The 20,666-nt window shown below is 44.7% G+C and overlaps 1 protein-coding gene across 14 annotated transcripts in view; it reads left to right on the top strand.

The window, feature by feature from the left end:
- LOC112667747 (uncharacterized) overlaps positions 1-20,212 on the top strand; it is a 23,351-nt gene extending 3,139 nt beyond the window's left edge. For 2 of the 14 annotated variants that reach the window (XR_003141288.3, XR_003141287.3), the window contains exons 2-5: positions 2,329-2,634; positions 4,483-4,636; positions 11,196-11,266; positions 11,822-12,050. Coding sequence is in view for 3 of the 14 variants with exons in the window: in XM_049098711.1 (XP_048954668.1) it covers positions 2,329-2,533; positions 11,196-11,284; positions 11,822-12,024 (497 nt within the window). In the remaining 11 variants the exon portion in view is untranslated. Of the gene's footprint in view, positions 1-2,328; positions 2,635-4,482; positions 4,637-5,012; positions 5,160-5,182; positions 7,424-8,057; positions 8,132-11,195; positions 11,285-11,821; positions 12,051-19,471 lie in introns of those variants that run through there. The other 12 variants (XR_007404460.1, XR_003141292.3, XR_007404462.1 and 9 more) reach the window with 12 other exon arrangements.
- Positions 20,213-20,666: the final 454 nt, after the last annotated feature.

Here is a 20,666-nt window from a genome sequence, read left to right on the forward strand (position 1 = left end):
AAATGGCACAGATCCCCGTGTGCTGGGTTAGATCACAGCTGCTCATGACCAGATCCTACTCCCCCCCGGGGTTCTTTTAACTAGTTACTCTGTCCCCAAAAGAATTGTGGTGGGTCCAACCTGGGCAGGGTTTAAAGCGGGTGGATATAAGGGATGCAGGAGGTGGGACAGCCTGGGGCTGGCTTGTGCCCACCGCGGAGCTAGGTTTGGTCGGAGCCGCTGGCAGCGGCAGGCAGCTGAGCTGTGTAAGAGGACGTCCCCCTCAGCTCTCCTTGACCTCCTTTGGGGAGACCTCTCAACTGATGAGCCCTGGATGGATGCTTGCAGCCCCGGACTCAGCTGCAGCAGCAACAGTTGCTGCCACATATCGAGCAATTACCACATCTAAATTTTTTAAATGCTTTGGGGGATGATTGAACACAAAATACTGACGACCCTTCTACAGAATTGGAGTCTGAGTTCTGCCCTCATTGTATTATTGTATCATCTGATCTTAAAATCGTCACGGAGCTGAGGATCATGTAGTCTTAGTGCTTATTTGTAGGTTGGAGGAACCCACTTTTTTCCAGGTTCTAGAGCATTAAAATGTATATATACCTGTACACACACACACACACACACACACACAGATTCCTGGGAGTGGGGGGCGGGCAGGAATTTATCACATGAAAATGTCCCAATTGGGCTCAGCGGTTTAGCTCCACCTTTGGCCCAGGGCCTGATCTGGGAGACCCCGGATCGAGTCCCACGTCAGGCTCCCTGCAGGGAGCCTGCTTCTCCCTCTGCCTGTGTCTCTGCCTCTCTCTTTCTCTGTGTGTGTCTCTCATGAGTAAATAAATAAAATCTTAAAAAAAAAGAAAATGTCCCAATCAGTGGAGGAATCCCATAACCTTCCTGACCAGCAATTATAACCCTTTGTTTGAAGTCTGGTGAGGAAGGGTGACTGTCGTGATCCCCTTGAGACAGGTTCCTCTCTCCCTGTCTTGATCACAGCCCTGTACATCCATCTCTGTTACAGACACCCCTCCTATTACCACTGTGGGCTCCTGCAGGGCAGGGAGAGGGACTTCCTTATCTCTCTCTCCCCCCAGTGCCCAGCTGGGTGCCTGGCCCAGAGCAGGGGCTTGATAAATGTTGGTTCATTGAATAATGCTCTAGTTTTTTTTTTTTTTTAAGATTTTATTTATTTATTCAGGAGAGACACACACAGAGGCAGACACAGGCAGAGGGAAAAGCAGGCTCCATGCAGGGAGCCCGACTTGGGACTCGATCCTGGGACTCTAGGATCACACCTTTTGCCCCGGGGCCAAAGACAGGCGTTGAACCGCTGAGCCACCCAGGGATCCCCCTAATAACGCTCTAGTTTTGAGTGCCATCTCACCAAGCCCAGAAGATACCCTGTCTTCTAACCTCTTTATGATCAGCGCCAAGTTCAATGTCTCACACCTGCTTGGTTCTCAGTGTTGGAGAAAATGAACTTGTAATTACCATCCATTTAAATTTTTTTTTCACTTTAGCTAAATACTATTTCCACTCCCCTCCCATACTCACAACTCTGTTTTATCTATTCATTTACTTGAGTATAGTAACCTGAATGCCTACTGTGTTGCCAGATCAAGCAGTAGAACAGCAAGTGGTAACTACTATTATTATCATTATTATTTTGCTTTTTTTAAAAAAGATTTTGTTTATTTATTCCTGAGAGAGACACACAGAGGCAGAGACACAGGCAGAGGGAGAAGCAGGCTCCATGCTGGGAGCCCCATGTGGGACTCCATCCTGGGACTCCAGGATCACACCTTGGGCTGAAGGCAGGCGCTAAACCGCTGAGCCACCCAGGCATCCCATTATTTTGCTTTTCTTCTGCAAATGTGAGACCTGTTTGTCACTCCTCAATTTAGCAAACGTGACTTTTTAAAAGTTTTATTTATTCATGAGAGATGCAGAGAAAGAGAGGTAGAGACATAGGCAGAGGGAGAAGTAGGCTCCCTTTGGGGAGCCTCATGTGGGACTCAATCCTAAGACCCTGGGATCAGGACCTGAGCCGAAGTCAGAGGCTCAACTACTGAGCCACCCAGGTGCCCCTAACATGACATTTTTTCCATGTTCTTCCTCTATTGTAGTTACTTATTTAATTTTCTGTGGGTATTTTTCTTCCCTAGGAACCCAAGTTCTCTTCTTTCCTCCTTTCAGCCACATGCATGTGTCACTTGCTCTGAGCCTAGGGACTGTGCTGGCACCAGCCACAGGGCACAGTGGCTGCCCTGGGATTATGGCAACAAAGCCAACTTTTCACTTACCACTCTTCTTTCTCTCTTTCTTTTCCAGGGACATGGCCTTCATTTGGAGAAATCGTTTGCTTTCCTTCTGAGCCTTTTCAAACCACTGCTTTCAGAGCCCCTGAAAGAGGCCTGGTTTCTCCTGGAATGATCACTGAAGTCAGCCTACATGAGTTAGTTAAACCTTGGCCGGCTCGCAGTTGTGTCCTGGAGTGGGGAGCCAGGAAGACAGAACAGGTTCCTGGTCAGCCAAGGTAGGCTGGGGGGCATCCCCCCACAGTGTTACAAGCTGTCACCGAGCCCTCCGACACCCCCCTTCTTCCTCCGGCAGGCGTCTTCTCCCGCCTTGGCACTGGTGAGTTCCCCATAAATTCATGGTTTCCAGGATCTAGTCTGACCTAATATATCTCAACAATACCCAGATATAATTTGGTAGAAATCAGCTGTTCGCTGTGCTGCTTTATCATATGGAACAGAGATTGACCAGGACCTACATAATTCATTTTGTTGGCAAAACACTCAGGATCCTCGGAAAAGAAGCAGATAGCTTCCCTCTCAGCTTTAACTGCAAATGCTCAATAAAAACTCTCAGCATTTGGCAGTATAGAAATCGGTTGCGGTAATTGCATTCGGATCTGCCCACAAAATGGAGACTTTTACATGTGCTTTTTAAAATTTTTTTTTTTTGTAAATTTTTATTTATTTATGATAGTCACACACACACACACGCACACACAGAGAGAGAGAGAGAGAGAGAGAGAGAGGCAGAGACATAGGCAGAGGGAGAAGCAGGCTCCATGCACCGGGAGCCCGACGTGGGATTCGATCCCGGGTCTCCAGGATCGCGCCCTGGGCCAAAGGCAGGCGCTAAACCGCTGTGCCACCCAGGGATCCCTACATGTGCTTTTTAAATAGTGCTAAGCTTTGTTCCAAGTTCCGTCTTTGAAGTAAGAATCTAGAATTGTTTTTAAGTTGGTTTGAATAATACAAAATGATACTTTTTAAAATTATTATTAAAAAAGGGAAAGATGCTGGTTAACCAAAATTTTTAGATGCTCACTGTCTTGGCGTCATTGTGATAATGTCCTATCTGTGTCATGTCCTAGATGGTCCCCTCTTAGGAAAACTCAGGGTTTAGAGAAGGGAGAGGCATCTAGTACGATCACTTCTTTGCACGAGGTTAGGATGTGGATACAAGTCAGGACTTTGGAGGGAAATAGAACTTGGTTCAAAGTCCCCTCATCATTACATCTGTGTGACCTTAGGTAAATTACTTAACCTCTCTGAGCCCTACATTCTCCTCCTCAGTGTAAATGGGGATCAAAGTACCCACCTTGTAGGGTTGCCCTGGGGGTGAGATGGGATAATGGGCGTAAAGGACTTAGCACAACATTGGCACGTTAGGGTAAGCAGCAAGTAATAGTTATCGTACACTATTATAATCAGACAAATCAGTATTTGCTTTTGTTTTTATTTTTTTCTGGTTGTAATCACTCTGGGGAAAGAGGTTCCCAGGAGCCAGACTGTTTGGCCAGGAAATTATTCCTCCTGACCAACTGCATCCTCTGCCTTCTTGTGCTACCTCCCTCCATCCCTGCGACGGTACAGCTGTGCTCAGTGCTCCGCTGTGGGCCAGGCCTTTGGAAACCTACCACTAGCTTTATCATTTTTTTTGGCGGGGGGGACACTTAATTTACAGAAATGCTTGAGAAAGATACATTGAACAAGAAAAATGCTCTAAAATAACATACTCTTATCTCCTAGTAGAATTAGTAAGTGCATCATAATTTAAGGTTTCTCATCTAATTTGTGGGCTCTATTCGTACATATGGCCTCTTCTGCTCTCTGCTCTTCTGTATCTCTTTTCCCAGCACATAAACAACCTAATTACTCTAGGCACGGCCCGGGGCATCGAATTGGATTTGGTTAGTACTGGCCAACCGGCTTAGAAGCCAAGGACTCTGGCTCTAGCCCTGGCTGTGGTACCCGCTAGCTAGCTCTGTGGCCTAGGGTAAGCCATGTACCTCTCTGAACCTCAGATTCCTTTTCTGTGAAAGGGGCTGGAAATGTCAGTGATGTAAAGACTTCATTGATGATGGGGACCAACTGAGGCAACAAATGTTAAAAAAAAAAAAAAGAGTGTTTGAAAACATTAATCGTCATTTGATTATAAGGAAATCATCTTTTTAATATGATCCAATAGCTTATTGATTTCCACCACGGGAACGGCCACGCGCTGTGTGATCTTAGACACGCCGCCCAGCTCCTGAGCTGCAGACACTTCTCCTGCGATATGGAGGGGAGCAGACTCATTGCCCGAATCTTCTAACAGTATATGATTGATTTCAATGCTGATGGTGAGTTCCCCTTGAAAACTGGGAAAGGCACAGGCTTTGAAGTCTGGCAGACTGATGGGCTGCTTCATAGCTTGCTTTTTGTTTTTTTGGACCCTTAGAGGATTGTCTCAGAGGGTTCCGGGTATTTTTGAAAACTTCACAGCAGTTTGGCTCAAGGGCGGTGTTGCCTGCAACAGGACATCAGCTGTGAGCTGAGCTCTGCAGTAACAGAAAATGGATTAGACCATGATTTAGGTCTGTAATTTCCAAACTCTGGAGGCCCATTGGATAGAACCAGTTTGCTTTGGCACGTTGAATTTTTGTGGCCTAGATAACAGTGCTCCTTCCAAGAACTGGGATGGTTTATTGGTCCCTTTGCCATTTTGCTGCTCTCAAGGTGTGGCTCAAGCATTGCAGACAGGCCTGCCCCCCTGGCCCCTGGCCAGTGGCCTGCAGCTGTGTCAATAGGCCTTTGAAGTTCACACTCCCCAGCTGACTGGTCGGCATCATCTTCACCACGTTTGTCACAGGAAATCAGGAAAAGGTATGTGGAAGCCAGTGTTGCCCAAGAGGCGCGAAGAGGAAAATGATGGGGTCTTTGATGAGAATCGGGAGGAATTTACCCGAATTCACAGTCCACTTCCATTAGCAGGGATTGTTCCTCACTGCTCTTTCTCCTTCTGTCTCTAAAGCCCTACAGTGAGCCGGTTTATTTTTAACCTGAATCGAGTATGTGCTAACCAGTGCTTTTTTGGGGCTTTCACATAGTGACAGTATGTTGTGATGTTGGTGGTTCTGCAAGATCCGGAAGGAGCTTATGAATCATCAAAGTGTGAATATCTGTTCAGGAGAATTTGAGTGCAGTGTATCATTAAGTATTTTTGTATCGTCTATTTGGGGTATACAAAATACCTGGTATTTTTTTGTTGGGCATGTATTTCACGCTCTCTTTGGGCAGGTACTTTGCAAGTGCTTTACATTATCATCACATTATTATCTTAGTCTTCACATCCTTAAGAAGTATGTTGTTTTTATTCCTATTTTGCAAATGAGAAAAGCTCTGGGAGGTTAAAACTGGCTGAGAGTGATGCAGCTAGCAAATAGCATAGCAGGTAATCCCTAACTGTTCCACCCTCAAGCCCCTGTTCAGAACTTCTACTCTATGCCACTGGGAATCAGAATCTTTCGCTGACCATCAAGCCTCCTTTTCTGTCCGTGTTACTCACATTCAGAACCATACAGTCGCCTCTTTCTCCTCTTTATCCTTGCTTAGCACATCTTCTTGGTCACTGAGTCCTGCCAGTTTGCCCTCCTCAGTGTCCCTGACATTTCATTCTTACCCCTGTGACTTCATGCTTGGACTGCTGCAGTATCCTCCTAGCTCCCGTTGTCACCAGTCTTCTCCTTTTCTATCCTTCCTGCTCACCCTGCCAGATTCATCTTCCTTTACCACTGCTTTGTCCTAAAATGTGTCATTTAAAATGTTCCAGGGACTTTCTGTGGCTCACAGGATAAAGTTAATACTCAGGGCTTGAAATTGAGACCACCTCCCACCCCAGATCCCCACTCCCAGCCACAGAGGACCTCAAAGTTGCTTTCTGGCCTCACCCATCACTTCTGGCAATTACTTGATGTTGCCTTGGATCTTTTTTTTTCCTTGAAAATTATCTTTTTTATTTTTGAGATTTATTTATGTTAGAGAGAGAGAGCATGAGTGGGAGAGGCAGAGGGAGAGGGAGAGAGAATCCCAAGTAGACCCTGTGCTGAGTGTGAAACCGATGCAAGGCTCGATCTCATGACCCTGAGATCACGATGTGAGCCGAAACCAAGAGTCCGGCAGCTAGCCCACTACACCACCCAGGCGCCGCCTGCCTTGGGTCTTCTGACTCAGCATCTTTACCTGTGCTGCTGCACCTTCTGCCTAGAATGTTACACATCCTTCTACTCAGTCTCCTCTCTTAAAATCTCATCCTGGCCTGTCTTCCGTGAATCCTTTTCCGGTGGCTTTGCAGAAATGACGCCCCCGGCGCATTTTGTAACACGTAAATAGTACACGTTACACGTAACTTCACTGCACTTACCTGTGTGCCAGTGCTTCCTCTCTAATCCCAGTGTGACGATGGAACCCCTATATGTGTGCGTGCATGCATGCACAGGTCCCTGCTATGCTCATTGTCATTAGCATGGTGCCTTGTACATAGTGGGCCCTTACTTGGTTGAACAAATGAGCTGATGAAGAGCGGAAACTAAATGGGAAGAAATAATCTACTTTTTGGGCGTTTACTACATGCCAGACAGTGTTCTTAGTACTTTCTCAGCTAATAATTCCTTTAACCCTTGTATCTACCCCACAAGATAGGTGATACTATTGTCCCCAGGACAGAAGTGAGGAAACCAGGGTACCACGAGTTGACCTAAGTTATCAAAGAATCAATGATGGACCCAGGATTCAAATTCACGTGGGCTGTCTCCAGAAGCTAGGTTGTCACTATGGCTACCTCTCCACGGATGGTCCTGAGCCTGATAGGTTCACTCACATAAGAGCTGCTTCCTGGGCTGAAAGATTTATCATTTTTTTTTTGTTGTTTTTTTTTCTTAAGATTTATTTATTTATTCAGAGAGAGAGAGAGAGAGGGAGGCAGAGACACAGGCAGAGGGAGAAGCAGGCTCCATGCAGGGAGCCCGACGTGGGACTCGATCCCGGGTCTCCAGGATCACACTCCGGGCTGCAGGCGGCACTAAACCACTGCGCCACTGGGGCTGCCCAAGATTTATCATTCATAACAGGTTCAGGAGAGCCTGAGAACGGTGAGGATCCAGGCTTTCTTGTCTATGTCAGTACGCGAAGCCTTGCCTGCCTCAGCAGCGTGCACTGGGTGGGTTGGTGAGCCAATATAACCAGTCCCAGGCGCTGGAGTTCCCCAGGTGACGAAGTGCAGTGTAAAAGTGAAGGGTGTGTTTCGTGTTCTAGGAAACATGGTGACTTTGCAGTCAGACTACGGGCCTGGGGCTCCTAGAACACTCCACATTAGGTGCAAGGTGATGACTTGGTTAATAATCCTAATCGGCCTAGCGCACATACCCTGTGTTTATCGCTCCTGTCTCGTAATCAGCTTCTATATTTTCCTTAACTTTACAGCTCAATCTGTGTGCCAGAGTGACTGCAAACCCGTATTTATCTAATTTAACAAACATGTGCATGTGCTGCAATTAGGCTCACATGTTGTGTGATCAGCATCCTTTGCTAATTGCATAATTCCTTTTGCATTTCATCGTCAGATGGCATCCTTTTTGCGTACGTGTGTGTGTGTATGTGTGTGCGTGTGTGTCTCCCTGGCTTGCTGCTGGTTGCGAGCCGCATGTGGAATCACAGGCTGAGGCTCCCACCACGGTAGAACCACAGCACTGGAGAGTTGGGAGGAACAGCCTTTCTTGTTTACAGGTGAGGAAACAAGGCCCGAGAAAATGAAGGGACTCCTATTCAGATGGCTCAGTCCGGAGAAGTGCTGAAGGCCTGTAAGGATGAATACATCTGCAAAGAGTATCCCCCAAACCATTCCCGTGTAGAAATCCCATGAATAATTCAAGCCAGTCTTGACAATTAGCATGGAACTTGAGTCTGGACAAGATGAGGCCAGGCCTAAAAGAAATCAAGTTTCTGGTGAGGAGGAATCTTAGGCGATCCTGAAGTTATAGCCCTCAGCAGTTGGTCCTCAGCGTCAGGGGGGCTCACTGCCAGCATGTGCTGCATTGGAAGGGAGGCTGGCTAACCTCTTTTCCCTTCCTTCTGCCTCTTTTTTGTAAGATTTTTTTTATTCCTCTATAAAGTTAGACCAGAAGAGGGTGGAAGATCCATCCAGGAATTAGGGATTAGCATAGAAGGAGTCAGAATATTAGAGCTGAATGGGGACCCGAAGATCTGGTCTAGAGCTTGCTCTGCAGGTGGTATCTACAGGCACAGCATTGGTTGGTGGCAGACCTGGGACTCAAGCCTGTGTCTCTTTACTCAGAATTTGGGCTTTTCTCATCACAGCATTCTTCTAAGGAAGGGACACAGAGGACAAGGCATGTCGACATCTCACACTTTCCTCCCTCCCTCAGCACCTTTACGTCATGCCTGGGAGTGCTAAGCCAGGGCTATAGGGATGCTGAGGCTCAGATCTTCATTTGGGCTGAGATGAAAGGGCTAGGGGAGAGGGTCCCCCCAGTGGAGAAGGCACCTGCTCCCCATTGTGGAGATTCTGGACTCAGAGAGGATTTAGGAGGACGCAGTGGAGCCCAATACAGCAGGAATTCTGCTGATATTTGCAGAAAGAGTGTGTGCACTGGCCAGGGGATGAGGATGGGAGGAAGTAGAAAGGTAAGAGGAGGCTAGCTATTGCTACCTGCAGTTTCTTGGCTTGGAAGGCAGAGGAAATCATGAGAGGCTTGTCACAATGGACTTTATCTCTTCACCTGCCCAGGAAGAAAGACCTGGTGATTAATATGGAAACACCAAGAATCATCAGGGCTGGAAAATATAGTTGAGGGTGTGCTCAGAAAGAAGAGGAGAAGGGCCTCTGACCACTGCCAAATCTTCTGAACTGGAAAACCTTCCCACTGCTGCTGGCAGCAAAAGCAATGCCCTGCTCTCTGAGCCTCTAGCAGCCACGGCACTGTGACCACTGCTATGGCACTTGCCACCCTCTATCAGATAGATCCTCTGTATTTCCTGACTCCTATCACTGTCTAGGCAACGGGAGGTGCTCAGCAAATGCATTGAATGAACGAATGCATGGATTGTACACTGTTGAAATGGGGGGCTGTCATCAGGTTGGCAGGGAGAGAGAGCATATGGAATTGCCAAAGTAATTAAAATTAAAAATTTTAATAGCCTCTATAGAGGGCCAGAGCAATAAGATTAACTTTACCTAGTGCAAATGTAACACAAAGTCTACACGTAGTTTCAAAAGGTCGATTGCCCGAAGAAAGAGTGGTTTTTGGGGCGCAGCCCATATTTTAAGAAGCCAGCAGGAGGTGGGGCTTGGTGGGCCATAAGCTCCATGTGAATAAGATGGTGATATAGCTGCTAAAATGGGATTCGATTCCATAAGTAAAAGCTGGGTCCAGGCCAACGCAGGCGACACTCCCTGTAGTTTTGGAGCTCACTCAGGTCACATCTGGGGTCTAATGTTCATTTGGGGTTTTGTTAACAGCTACACCTTAACTGAGGTCTAGTGCTTTGGTTCACATAGTGTTTTCCCAAGCATTATCTCATTACGCCGTCCTAATGAGATGGTTTGTATACCAGCAAGGGCAAGCTGACTTGCTCAAGGTCACCTAGCTAGTGAGCCCAGCCTTCCCGACCCCTTGTCCGCACTCTTTCCGCTGCATCGCACCGCCTTTATGCAGGCCAGAGCCCCACTGTGCAGCATCTAAAAGCAAGACCAGCGTGACGCTCGTCAACTGCTGTCAACAGTGGACACGCTCAGATGGGCACCTCGCTATCAGACAGCCCGACAGCGATGTCTCAGAAACCACCTTCCCTAACTCAGGAGGGCTTTGACAGGCCAGCTCACACCAGCAGGCGCGGTGACCCTGGCCTCTTCAGAACTGGTACCAAACATCGAACATCACCCCACTCTGAGTGGGCCCAGGAAAGGACACATCTCTGTGTCTAGCTTGCCGGGGCCTGTGGAAAGGACTTGTGAGCTGGACCGCAAAGGAGGAAGAGGAAAGGGAAAAGATGCCTATTAAGTGTCTGGCTCAAGACGTATCACATATATTTCTTTCCTGTTTTTAACGCACTGCCTGTTTCTGCAGCCTCGCTGCTCACCCTGGTCACTGTTTGACTCCTCTACCCTCTGCTGTTGGGTTGTCATCATAATCCCTCACATTCGTCTGGTCTTCCCCATGGGTTATCTGCTTTCCCGAAAAAAGCCCAAAGAAAGAAGAAAACCCTGCATGCTCACTTAAATGTGGAATGTGCAGAAGTCAAATATATAGAAGCAGCATTGTTGAACCATGGTTAACAGGGGCGGGGAGGTGGGGGAAATGTTGGTCAAAGAGCACAGAGTTGCAGTAATGCAGGATGACTATGGGCAGCATGATGGCTCTCCTTAATAGGACTGTTAAATACTGGAAATATGTTCACAGTAGAACGTAAGTGCTCTCACCACAAAACGGTAACTACGTGAAGAGATATACTAGTTTGGCCAGTAATCATCTCTAGTACATATGTGTATATCAAATCATCATTTTGGTTAGAAACAAAGAGGGGACGCCTGGCTGGCTCAGCGGTTGAGCATCTGCCTTTGGCTCAGGGCGTGATCCAGGAGTCCCAGGATCAAGTCCTACATCGGGCTCCCTGCAGGCAGCCTGCTTCTTCCTCTGCCTGTGTCTCTGTCTCTCTCTCTGTGTCTTTCATGAATAAATAAAATCTTTTTAAAAAATAAAAATAAAAACAAAGAGATGAGTAGGGCAGAGATTACTTCCTTGTTTCATAGTGATGCACAAGAATGCCCCTCTGTCCTTTGGTCTGTCCATCCTTCATCGATCCTTTCATTCATTCTTTAACAAATATTTATTAATATTTATTTAGGAACTGTGCAGTACATGAGGGAAGCATCGAGACTTCTGGGAGAGACACAAACGTATATGCGAAGAAAGGAGGTATCACATTTGGGGCCTGTAAGTGGGGAGGCCCTGCTTTACCTGATGGGGCGGCGGGGTGTCATTGAGGACCGGGACCAGCAGGTGGCACTCTGGGTCCCAGGAGGCCCCCGGAGCTCTTTTCAGCCTTCACGCTTTCATTTTATATTCATTACTGTACTTAAAATCAAATTCTAAGTCGTATCATTGAAAGATTGTGTTCAATTTGATTTTAATTCCATTTATTTGATGTTAATTGTTCCATGCTCTTCTAAAAATGGTCAAATTAAATCTAGTTGTGTCAGGGCTTTCTGGGTAAGTGAAAGACTTGCCCAGAAATTTAGATTCCTAAATAAATTAGTATGTCTAGTGATTGGTACTAGCTCCCGAAGTCCTTTCGTAGGAAATGCTCATGAAAAGTTAATGCTGCTGGGGAAAATATCTGGAAGGATACACTGTAGGATGTTGCTTGTGCAGTCTCCCAGGCATGAGAACACAGACTTCTTATTTTCTTTTACATTTGTCTGTACTTCATTCGTTTTCAACGGTGGGCGTGTATTATTATTATTATTTTAGTTTTTCATCGAAGTATAATCTACAAAGAAAAGTGTGCAAATCTCAACCAAACAGCTTGGATTGGGACGCCTGGGTGGCTCAGCAGTTGCGCATCTGCCTTAGGCTCAAGGTGTGATCCCGGGGTCAGACTCCCTGCAAGGAGCCTGCTTCTTCTCCCTCTGCCTGTGTCTCTGCCTCTTTCTCTGTGTATCTCTCATGGATAAATAAATAAAATCTTTTTAAAAAAACAGCTTGGATTTATTTATTTATATACGTATGTAACCTTCAGCCAAATTAAGATATACATTATCAAAACCCCAAAAAGTTCCCTCACCTTCCCTTTGTAGTCAGACTACTCCATCCCCCCAGGAATCATTTTTCACTATTTTGGAACTTCATATACATGGAATTATACAGGACCTCCTCTTTTGTATCTGGAATCTGGTTCAATATCATTTCTCTAAGTTGATGTGTATAAATACACAAAAACTCACTAATCTGGTTGTTGTGTGTAGCAGAAACCTGTCCCTTTACACAGATGTGTAGTATTCCATCATAATGAAGGTTTTGCAGGTACACATTTCTATAATCAGAAAAGATTTTAAAAAGTAATTAAATATAGACATGAAAACAACTTTTTTGCTGGAGGTAAAGGAGATATTTGAACTGCAAGATAATCCTCAGAGTACATGGATGGAGACAGCAGGAATTGGCTTGGGCCCAGAAGCAGAGTTTTTGAGAGAGAATGAGGAGTTAGCTAATTTTGGATAGGCTGGTGGGGGCTCTCCCATGGATTGGGTGCCCTCGGGGCAAGCCTTCTAAGTCAGCTTGCTTTCACTAAGCCCCTGACTCCTTTTCTGTCAAAATGTAGCATTACCAGATTGAAAAGACAAAAAAGAAAAAACAAAACAAAACCCAGAACATCTAGTTAAATTTGAATTTCAGATAACAATGAAATATTTCTTAGTATTTCCTGAGGATTGCATGGGACACACTTATCCTAAAGAATTGCTCATTGTTCATTTGCAATTCAAGCATCACTGTATTTCAACTGGCAACCCTAAAAAAGGGATGTAGTAATAATCCCTGCTTACGAGATAACACAGTTGTTTGTGAGAAAGTGCTCATCGTTGGCAGAAGGGTATGTACAGATGAAAGAAACCAGAAAGAGCCAGAAAGGCAGAAAGGAGGACTCCTAGGTTTGGAACTGCGTCTGTCCGCCCCAGCAGGACAGGGAGCTTGCTTCTCTTGCCCACCCCCATCCCAGGGCCCAGCTTGATGCCCAACTCTGAGAAGGAGACACATAAACATTGTCTGGAGAATCACCGAATGGGTTTGATTTCCAGGTCCTGCACTTACTTATTTTGACCTTAGGTACGCCGTATTTTACCGCTCTGCGGTTCTGTGTCCTTACTGAATTCATTCAACAAATCCTTCAGGGAGCCTCGCTCTGCCTGTACCATGGAGAAACCCCATGAGCTGAGAGGTTTCTGCCCTTTTGAACTTTGTCTTATAAAAAAGGAAGAGAGAAAATAGGCCGGTAAACAAATAGACAATTTCTGATGGTGATGGAGTGAAACAGGGCATGGTGACGGGAAGGGTCAGAGGTGCTCTCTGGAGGAGGCGGTTGGGGAAGACTACTCCAAGGACGTGATGCCGAGCAGAGACCCCAAGGCCGATGAAGAGTCAACCTGGGAAGGGGTGTCCTGGCCAGAGGGAAAAAAGCAAGGTTTCTTATCTGAGGACAGGGTAGGGGTGTGGGGGGAGAAAACCCAGAACTGTAAGGTGTCAAATGAAGGAAAGTTCATTTGTGAAATTATCAAGTTCCCTGCAGGTAAAAGAGATTCTGAACTTTTCTCATGGAGCTTCAACCCCAGTCCCAGACCACCTGGAAACTCAAGAATATCCAATTCAGAAGAATTGGTAGTACAGAGCTACTCAAGAATCCAGTCTGGACCAAAGTGTTTCTACTACGCTGTGTGACGTAGAGTACAGACACTACTGGTGTTTAAAAAAAATGATATTGTCATGACATCCAATCACATAATGGTATTTAAAATTTTTTTTCCCCATTTCACTTTTATCGCCCAACCGGTCCTTCACCAGGTAGCTTAAGAAGCATTGGCACAGAAGCTATAGAATCAGGAAAATCTGTGATTTATTGTAGCTCAATCTTTCTAGCTGATTGTCTTTAATTAAATTGTATAATCTCCCTGTGTCTTGGTGTCTTCACCAATAAAATGGGCATAACACACCATCTTTATCCATTCATCTGCCAATGGACATCTGGGTTTCTTCCATATTTTGGGTGTTATGGACATTGCTGCTATAAACACTGGGGTGCAGGTGCCCCTTCAAATCACTGTTTTTTATCCTTTGGATGAATACATAGGAGTGCAATTGATGGGTCATAGGGTGGCTCTATTTTTAACTTTTTGAGGAGGCTCTATACTGTTTTCCAGAGTGGCTGCACCAGTTTGCATTCCCACCAATGGTGCAGGAGGGTTCCCCTTTCTCTGCATCCTCACCAATGTCTGTTGTTTCTGAGTTGCTAATTTTAGCCGTTCAGGCCTGGTGAGCTGGCATCTTATTGTGGTTTTGATTTGTATTTCTCTGATGCTGAGTGATGTTGAGCATATTCTCGTATGTCTATTAGCCATTTGTAGATCTTCTTTGGAGAAATGTCTGTTCATGTCCTCTGCTCATTTCATGACTGGATTGTTCTTTGGGTGTTGAGTTTGATAAGTTCTTTAGAGATTTTGGATACTAGCCCTTTATCTGGTATGTCATTTGCGAATATCTTCTCCCATTCTGTAGGTTGCCTTTTAGTTTTGTTGACTGTTTTCTTTGCTGTGCAAAAGCTTTTTATCCTGATGAAGCCCCAATAGTTCGTTTTTGCTTGTTTCCCTTGCCTTTGGAGATGTATCTAGCAAGAAGTTCTTGTGACTGAGGTCAAAGAGGTTGCTTTACTCAACCATCAAACAGAATGAAACCTTGCCACTTGCAATGACGTAGATGGAACTAGAGACTATTATGCTAAGCAAGTCAGTCAGAGAAAGACAAATGCCACACTGATTTCACTCAAGTGGAATTTAAGAAACAAAACAGATAAACATAGGGGAAGGGAAGGAAAAATAAAATAAATAAAAACGGAGAGGGAGGTAAGCCATAAGAGATTCTTAACTATGGGGGACAACCAGGGTTGCTGGAGGGGGGTGGTTGGGGGGATGGGGTAATTAAGTGATGGGCATTAAGGAGGGCACTTGTAATGAGCATTGGGTATTATATGCAACTGATGAATCACTAAATTCTACCCCTGAAACTAAAAATACACTATATGTTATCTAAATTAAATTTAAATAAACATTTTTTAAAATGGGGCACCTGCATGGCACAGTTGATTAAACATCTGACACTTGGTTTGACTCAGGTCATGATCTCAGGGGTGTGACATCGAGCCCTGTGTAGGGTTCCTCCCGCCACTGGGAGTCTGCTTGAGATTCTCTCTCCCTCTGCCCCTCCCCACTGTGCTCACGTGCTCTCTCTCTCTCTTTAAAATAAATATAAATCTAAAAAGAAAAGAATGAGTAAAGTCTTTATGTATTTAACTGGTAAAATCACCAAACTCTATTAAGAAAAAAGTAAATGCAAAGTTCAGTATAGAGGTCAGCAAACTCTTTCTGGAAAGGTAATATTATTTCCATAAATATTATTTTCCATAGGTAAATATTTTAGGTTTTGCAGACCATATATACCCTCTGTGGAAGGGTCTCGTTTCTACCATTGTAGATACATAGTGGCCATAAAAACAATGAATGGCAAGTTTGGATGAGGCGTGGGGTCAGTCAAATTTATTTACAAAAATGGGCAGCAGGCTGTAGTTTGAGTATAACATGTGTTACAAATTGTGTGCAGGATGGAGGCTAGGGAAATGTGGAGGCACACACAGCAGAGAATCTCTCTGGAAGACCTCCCAAGAACCCATGTACCAGGGACCCTCCCGGGTAGGGAATGGGAGAAGGGAATATATGCTGAGGAGACTTTTTACTATTACATTCTTTAGTATCTTCTGAGTTTAGAACTCTGTAACTGTATAATCTATCCAAAAAAAATAAATCAAGGAAAAAATAATAAAATAAAATGGGCATAGGGCCACCTGAGTGGCTCAGTAGGTTAAGCATCTGCCTTTGGCTCAGGTCATGATCCCGAGGTGCTGGGAGCAAGCCCCGAGTCAGGCTCCCTGCTCAGTGGAGAGCCTACTTCTCCCTTTGTCCCTTTCCCTGCTTGTTCTCTCTTTCTCTCAAATAAATAAAATCAATCTTAAAAAAAAAGGCATAACATGGCCCACCTGTTAAGATTTTGCACCATCAATGACGTAACATATATAAAGCACCCAGTACAGTGAGTGAGTGGTGGAAAAATATTAACTCCCATCGTACTACTAATGGTATCTTACATATATTCAGTTGATCAACAGGTATTTAGTTAGTGCCTAGTATGTGGTAGGCCTGCTAGGAATGGGGGATTAAAATAAAAAAGATAAAAAATCCCTTCCTCCTAGATGTTGTGGGGAGAGAGAACCATAAATGAACAAGTTAAAGGAATGGCTATGGAGACAAAACAGGGGAGAGGAGAGGAGGAATGGATAGCGACAGGCAGAGACGCCTCACTGAGCTGAATGGAAAGAGGTAAGGGAGAGGGGCAACTAAGTATCTGGAGACAGAGAGTCTTAATCTGTACAGACAGCACGTGCAAAGGCCCTGAGGTGGGGGTCATCCCCTGCCTGGTATGTTCAAGGGACAGCAAAGAGGCCAGTGTGACAGAAACAATTTAGAGAAGGGGCGGGGCGGGGAGGGGGCAGGAGATAAGCCAGAACAGGAGAAGGGGCTTTGACCTCTGAGCCATTGGCAGAACTACAGGTTCAGCACACACTTGAGAAGAGCTTGATCCTTGGTGGGCAGTTGCTCCACGAGGATAGAGCTTTGAGTCTGTGAGGAGCAGGGGAGCCTGTGCTTGGCTTTACGATGCTCCCTGCCCTCAAATCCAACAGGTGGACCTTTAACTCTCCTTGCTGCAGTGCGCAGCGTGGGATGCACAGCGGCTTTTTCCACCCCAGCCCCTCAGATGGATCTTTTTCACCTGAAATAGGACCAGGGCAAAGGACATTGGTGAAATAGGTTTGGATCTGTGTTACCTATTCCCTTTCAACATATGGGTGAACTTTTTAGGTTCTTTTTTTTTTTTTAAGATTTTATTTATTTATTCATGAGAGACACAGAGAGAGAGAGGCAGAGACACAGGCAGAGGGAGAAGCAGGCTCCATGCAGGGAGCCCGACGTGGGACTCGATCCCGGCTCTCCAGGATCACACCCTGGGCCGAAGGCGGCGCAAAACCACTGAACCACCTGGGCTGCCCACCTTTTTAGGTTCTTAACAGATATAGTCAGTCCTTATTCTATTCTATATTTGCGGACTCACCTACTTGCTGAAATTAATTGTAACTTCCAAATCACTACTCGCTGGGCTTTCACGGTCACTCGCTAACAGGCACAGTGGAGAAGTTTGAGGTGCGCATCACGTGTATTCCCAGTGTCGTGGAACAAAGTGACGCTCTGTTTTGCTGTTTCAGGTATGCAGTAAACAATTAGCCTTTTGCAGTCTACTTATGGCTCTGCTTTTTTCGTTTTTGTGCTTTTTTGTTGGTGATTTTGCTGCTTAAAATGTGTCTTCAATAAATGGTGTCGGGAAAACTGGACAGCCACATGCAAAAGAATGAAACTAGACCCCTTTCTTTCACCTACACGAAAATGAACTCAAAATGGATAAAGACCTGAATATGAGATGTGAAACCATAAAACTCCTTGAACAAAATATAGGTGGTAACCTCATTGACATTGGTCTTGGTGAAGATTTTTTGAATCTGACACCAAAAGGAGAAGCACCAAATACATAAATAAATCACTGGAACTGTGTCATACTAAAAAGCTTCTACACAGTACAGGAAACCATCCACCAAATGAAAAAGCAACCTCCTAAATGGGAAAAGATATTTGCAAATCATATATCTGGTAAGGGGCAAATATTCAAAATAGATAAAGAACTCCAACTCAATGGCAAAGAAACCCCAAAACAATCTCATTAAAAAATGGACAGAGGATCTGAATAGACATCTTTCCAAAGAAGACATGCAGATGGCCAACAGGTACATGAAGAGATGATCAACACCACCAATCATCAGGAAAATGCAAATTGGCATCACCTCACCTGCCAGATGGGTAGCATCAAAAAGACAAGAAATAACAAGTGCTGGCGAGGATGTGGAGAAAAGGTAAGTAACCCTTGAGCCCTGTTGGTGGGAACGTAAACTGGTGCAGCCACTGGGGGAAACAGTATGGAAGTTCCTCAAAATAAAAATACATCTACCCTCTGATGCAGAAATTCCACTTCTGGGTATTTATTCAAAGAAAATGAAAACACCAAAAAATATATGTGTACCCCCACGTTTATTGCAGCATTATTTACAATAGCCAAGATATGAAGACAAACTGTCTATCGATGGATGAATAGATAAAGAAATTGTGTATATGTACACAGTGTATCACTCAACCGTAAAAAGAATGAAATCTTGCCATTTGCAGCAATTTGCATGGACCTCGAGGGCTCTAGGCTAAGGGAATCAATCAGACAGAAGGAGACGAATGCCATGTGATCCCTTATTTGTGGAATCTGAAACAAAACAAAACAAAAACAAAAACCCAGCAACTCCCAAACCAGGCTCATAGACACAGAGAACAGACTGTGATTGCCAGAGTGGGTGGGAAAAGGGGGTCAGAAGGTGGAAAGAAAACAAAAATTGTATCTCTTTTACATAATATAATTAGAGAACAGAAACTACCTTATATTGAAACAGCAGTTCTTCAAAAAGATGCAAATATTAAAAATTGATTTCTCAACCATCAGTCTTCTCTCACTAATCCTTCCTTGTGATTTCTGAGTTATATTTCTAAGGGATAAATATGATCACATTATTGACTCAGTTTAAAATCCTTCATTTATTTCCTGAAGTTTTAAAGTTGAAGGTTCTGTTGAGCCAACGAATCCGGTCTACTAATCTCAGCAGCTTAATCCCCCTGGCCCCCCTCACCTTGTGCTTTTTCAGAAACCAAGGACTACTGCAGAGGGTAGACCCTGAAAAGTGCCCATAGCCTTATCCCCATTACACTGAAAACCCTTTGAGGATGGGCCTTACAAAAGCATAGCAGTGGGTGGGAAGAAAAGTAGAGATGCAACCAATACAAAATGTTGAAGCATTTCTCATTTTCCTAATGTATTTTTTTTTAAATTAGAGTTAACAAGAGAAATAGTTTTCAAATAGTATAAAAAAAATAGAAAGTATCATAGTTTCTGTGTTAAAACCACCCTCATGGTGACTATAGGTAGGAATACCGTGTTGTATATTTGAAAGTTGCTAAGACAGTATCTTAAAAGTTCTCGTCAAGAGAAAAAAATTGTAGCGATGTGTGCTGATGGTTGTTAATTTGACTTCTCACTTCGCAGTGTGTACCACGGTGACCATTTTGCAGTGTACACAAATTTTGGAACGTGCACACCAGAAACCAATACGTTGTTATATGTTGATGATATTTCAATAAAATATATATATTTTTTTAGGTTCTAGAGAAAAACGAGAAGCCTCCCCAAATCTTCCACTGATGTCAATCAAAGTGAGCAGTACTGAAAATATGTCTTCTGGCGAGCACAGGAGGGCCAAGCAACACAACAGCAGCACAACATGTGCCCCAAGCATAGTACTGAAGTGCTGGCTAGTGTTTCTAAGCTCAGGAACGCTGTGATGTGCCTTACGGAGAAAATACCCGTGTTTGATAAGCTTTGCTCATGCCCGGGGTGTCGTGCTGTTGGCTGCGAGTCCAATGTCAACGGATCAACAATATACAGTCTATTCGGTAGAGTGGCTTTAAACAAACACATGTAAAACGAGGTACGTGTGTATTGATGGGTGGACGAAACTGCTGGGAGAGAGGCTCACCGTAGTCTAACCTTGTCCTTCCCTCTAGGGACAGTGGTTCAGGACCTGCTAATTCACTTTTTGTGGTGACTTTACAAAATATAACTTTCCGGAGAAGTACAATCGATGTGCTCTGCTACTAGCAGGGTGTAAGAATGCGTGCTTTACTCCTCATCTGGCAGCATTAGAGTCTATCATTAAAAAAAAAAAAAAATTTAAAAAAAAATTCTTTTCCGGAGTGCCCAGGTGGCTCAGTGGGTTAAGCATCTGCTTTTGACTCAGGTCATGATCCTGGGACCCTGGGATCGAGTCCTGCATTGGCTTCCCTGCTTAGCGGGGAGCTTGCTTCCCTCCCTCTCTCTCTGACCCTCCTCCTGCTTGTGCTCTCTCTGTCAAATGAATAAATAAAAATCTTAAAAAAAAAACTTTTCTAATTTGATGGGTGAAAAGAGCACCTAAATCTATTTTATTTATTTATTTATTTATTTATTTACTTATTTATTTACTTACTTACTTATTTATTTATTTTACTCTCAGTAAGGTTGAAGGTTTCTCCCTACTTGCTAACATCCCTTTGTGACTGTCACATTTCAGTACAAATCTCCTCGTGTCATTTGTGAGAGGAAGGAAGGAGGGAGGCACCTCCCGGACATCCCGGTAGCAGGAAGCCAGCACCAGGGTGGCACATGGCAAATTATTTTATCACAAGATTTTCTTCAGGTCAAGGGAAAGCACAATTGATGGTGTCCCTGGCATGCACAAACGCTGTGCCAGGCTTCCCCCGGGGACACAGCCAACTCTGTGTGACACCAGTGCTTCTGCTCCTAGTCAGACTGCCTT

This window comes from Canis lupus, chromosome 21, assembly GCF_003254725.2.
Source record: "Canis lupus dingo isolate Sandy chromosome 21, ASM325472v2, whole genome shotgun sequence".
Lineage (NCBI taxonomy): Eukaryota > Metazoa > Chordata > Mammalia > Carnivora > Canidae > Canis > Canis lupus.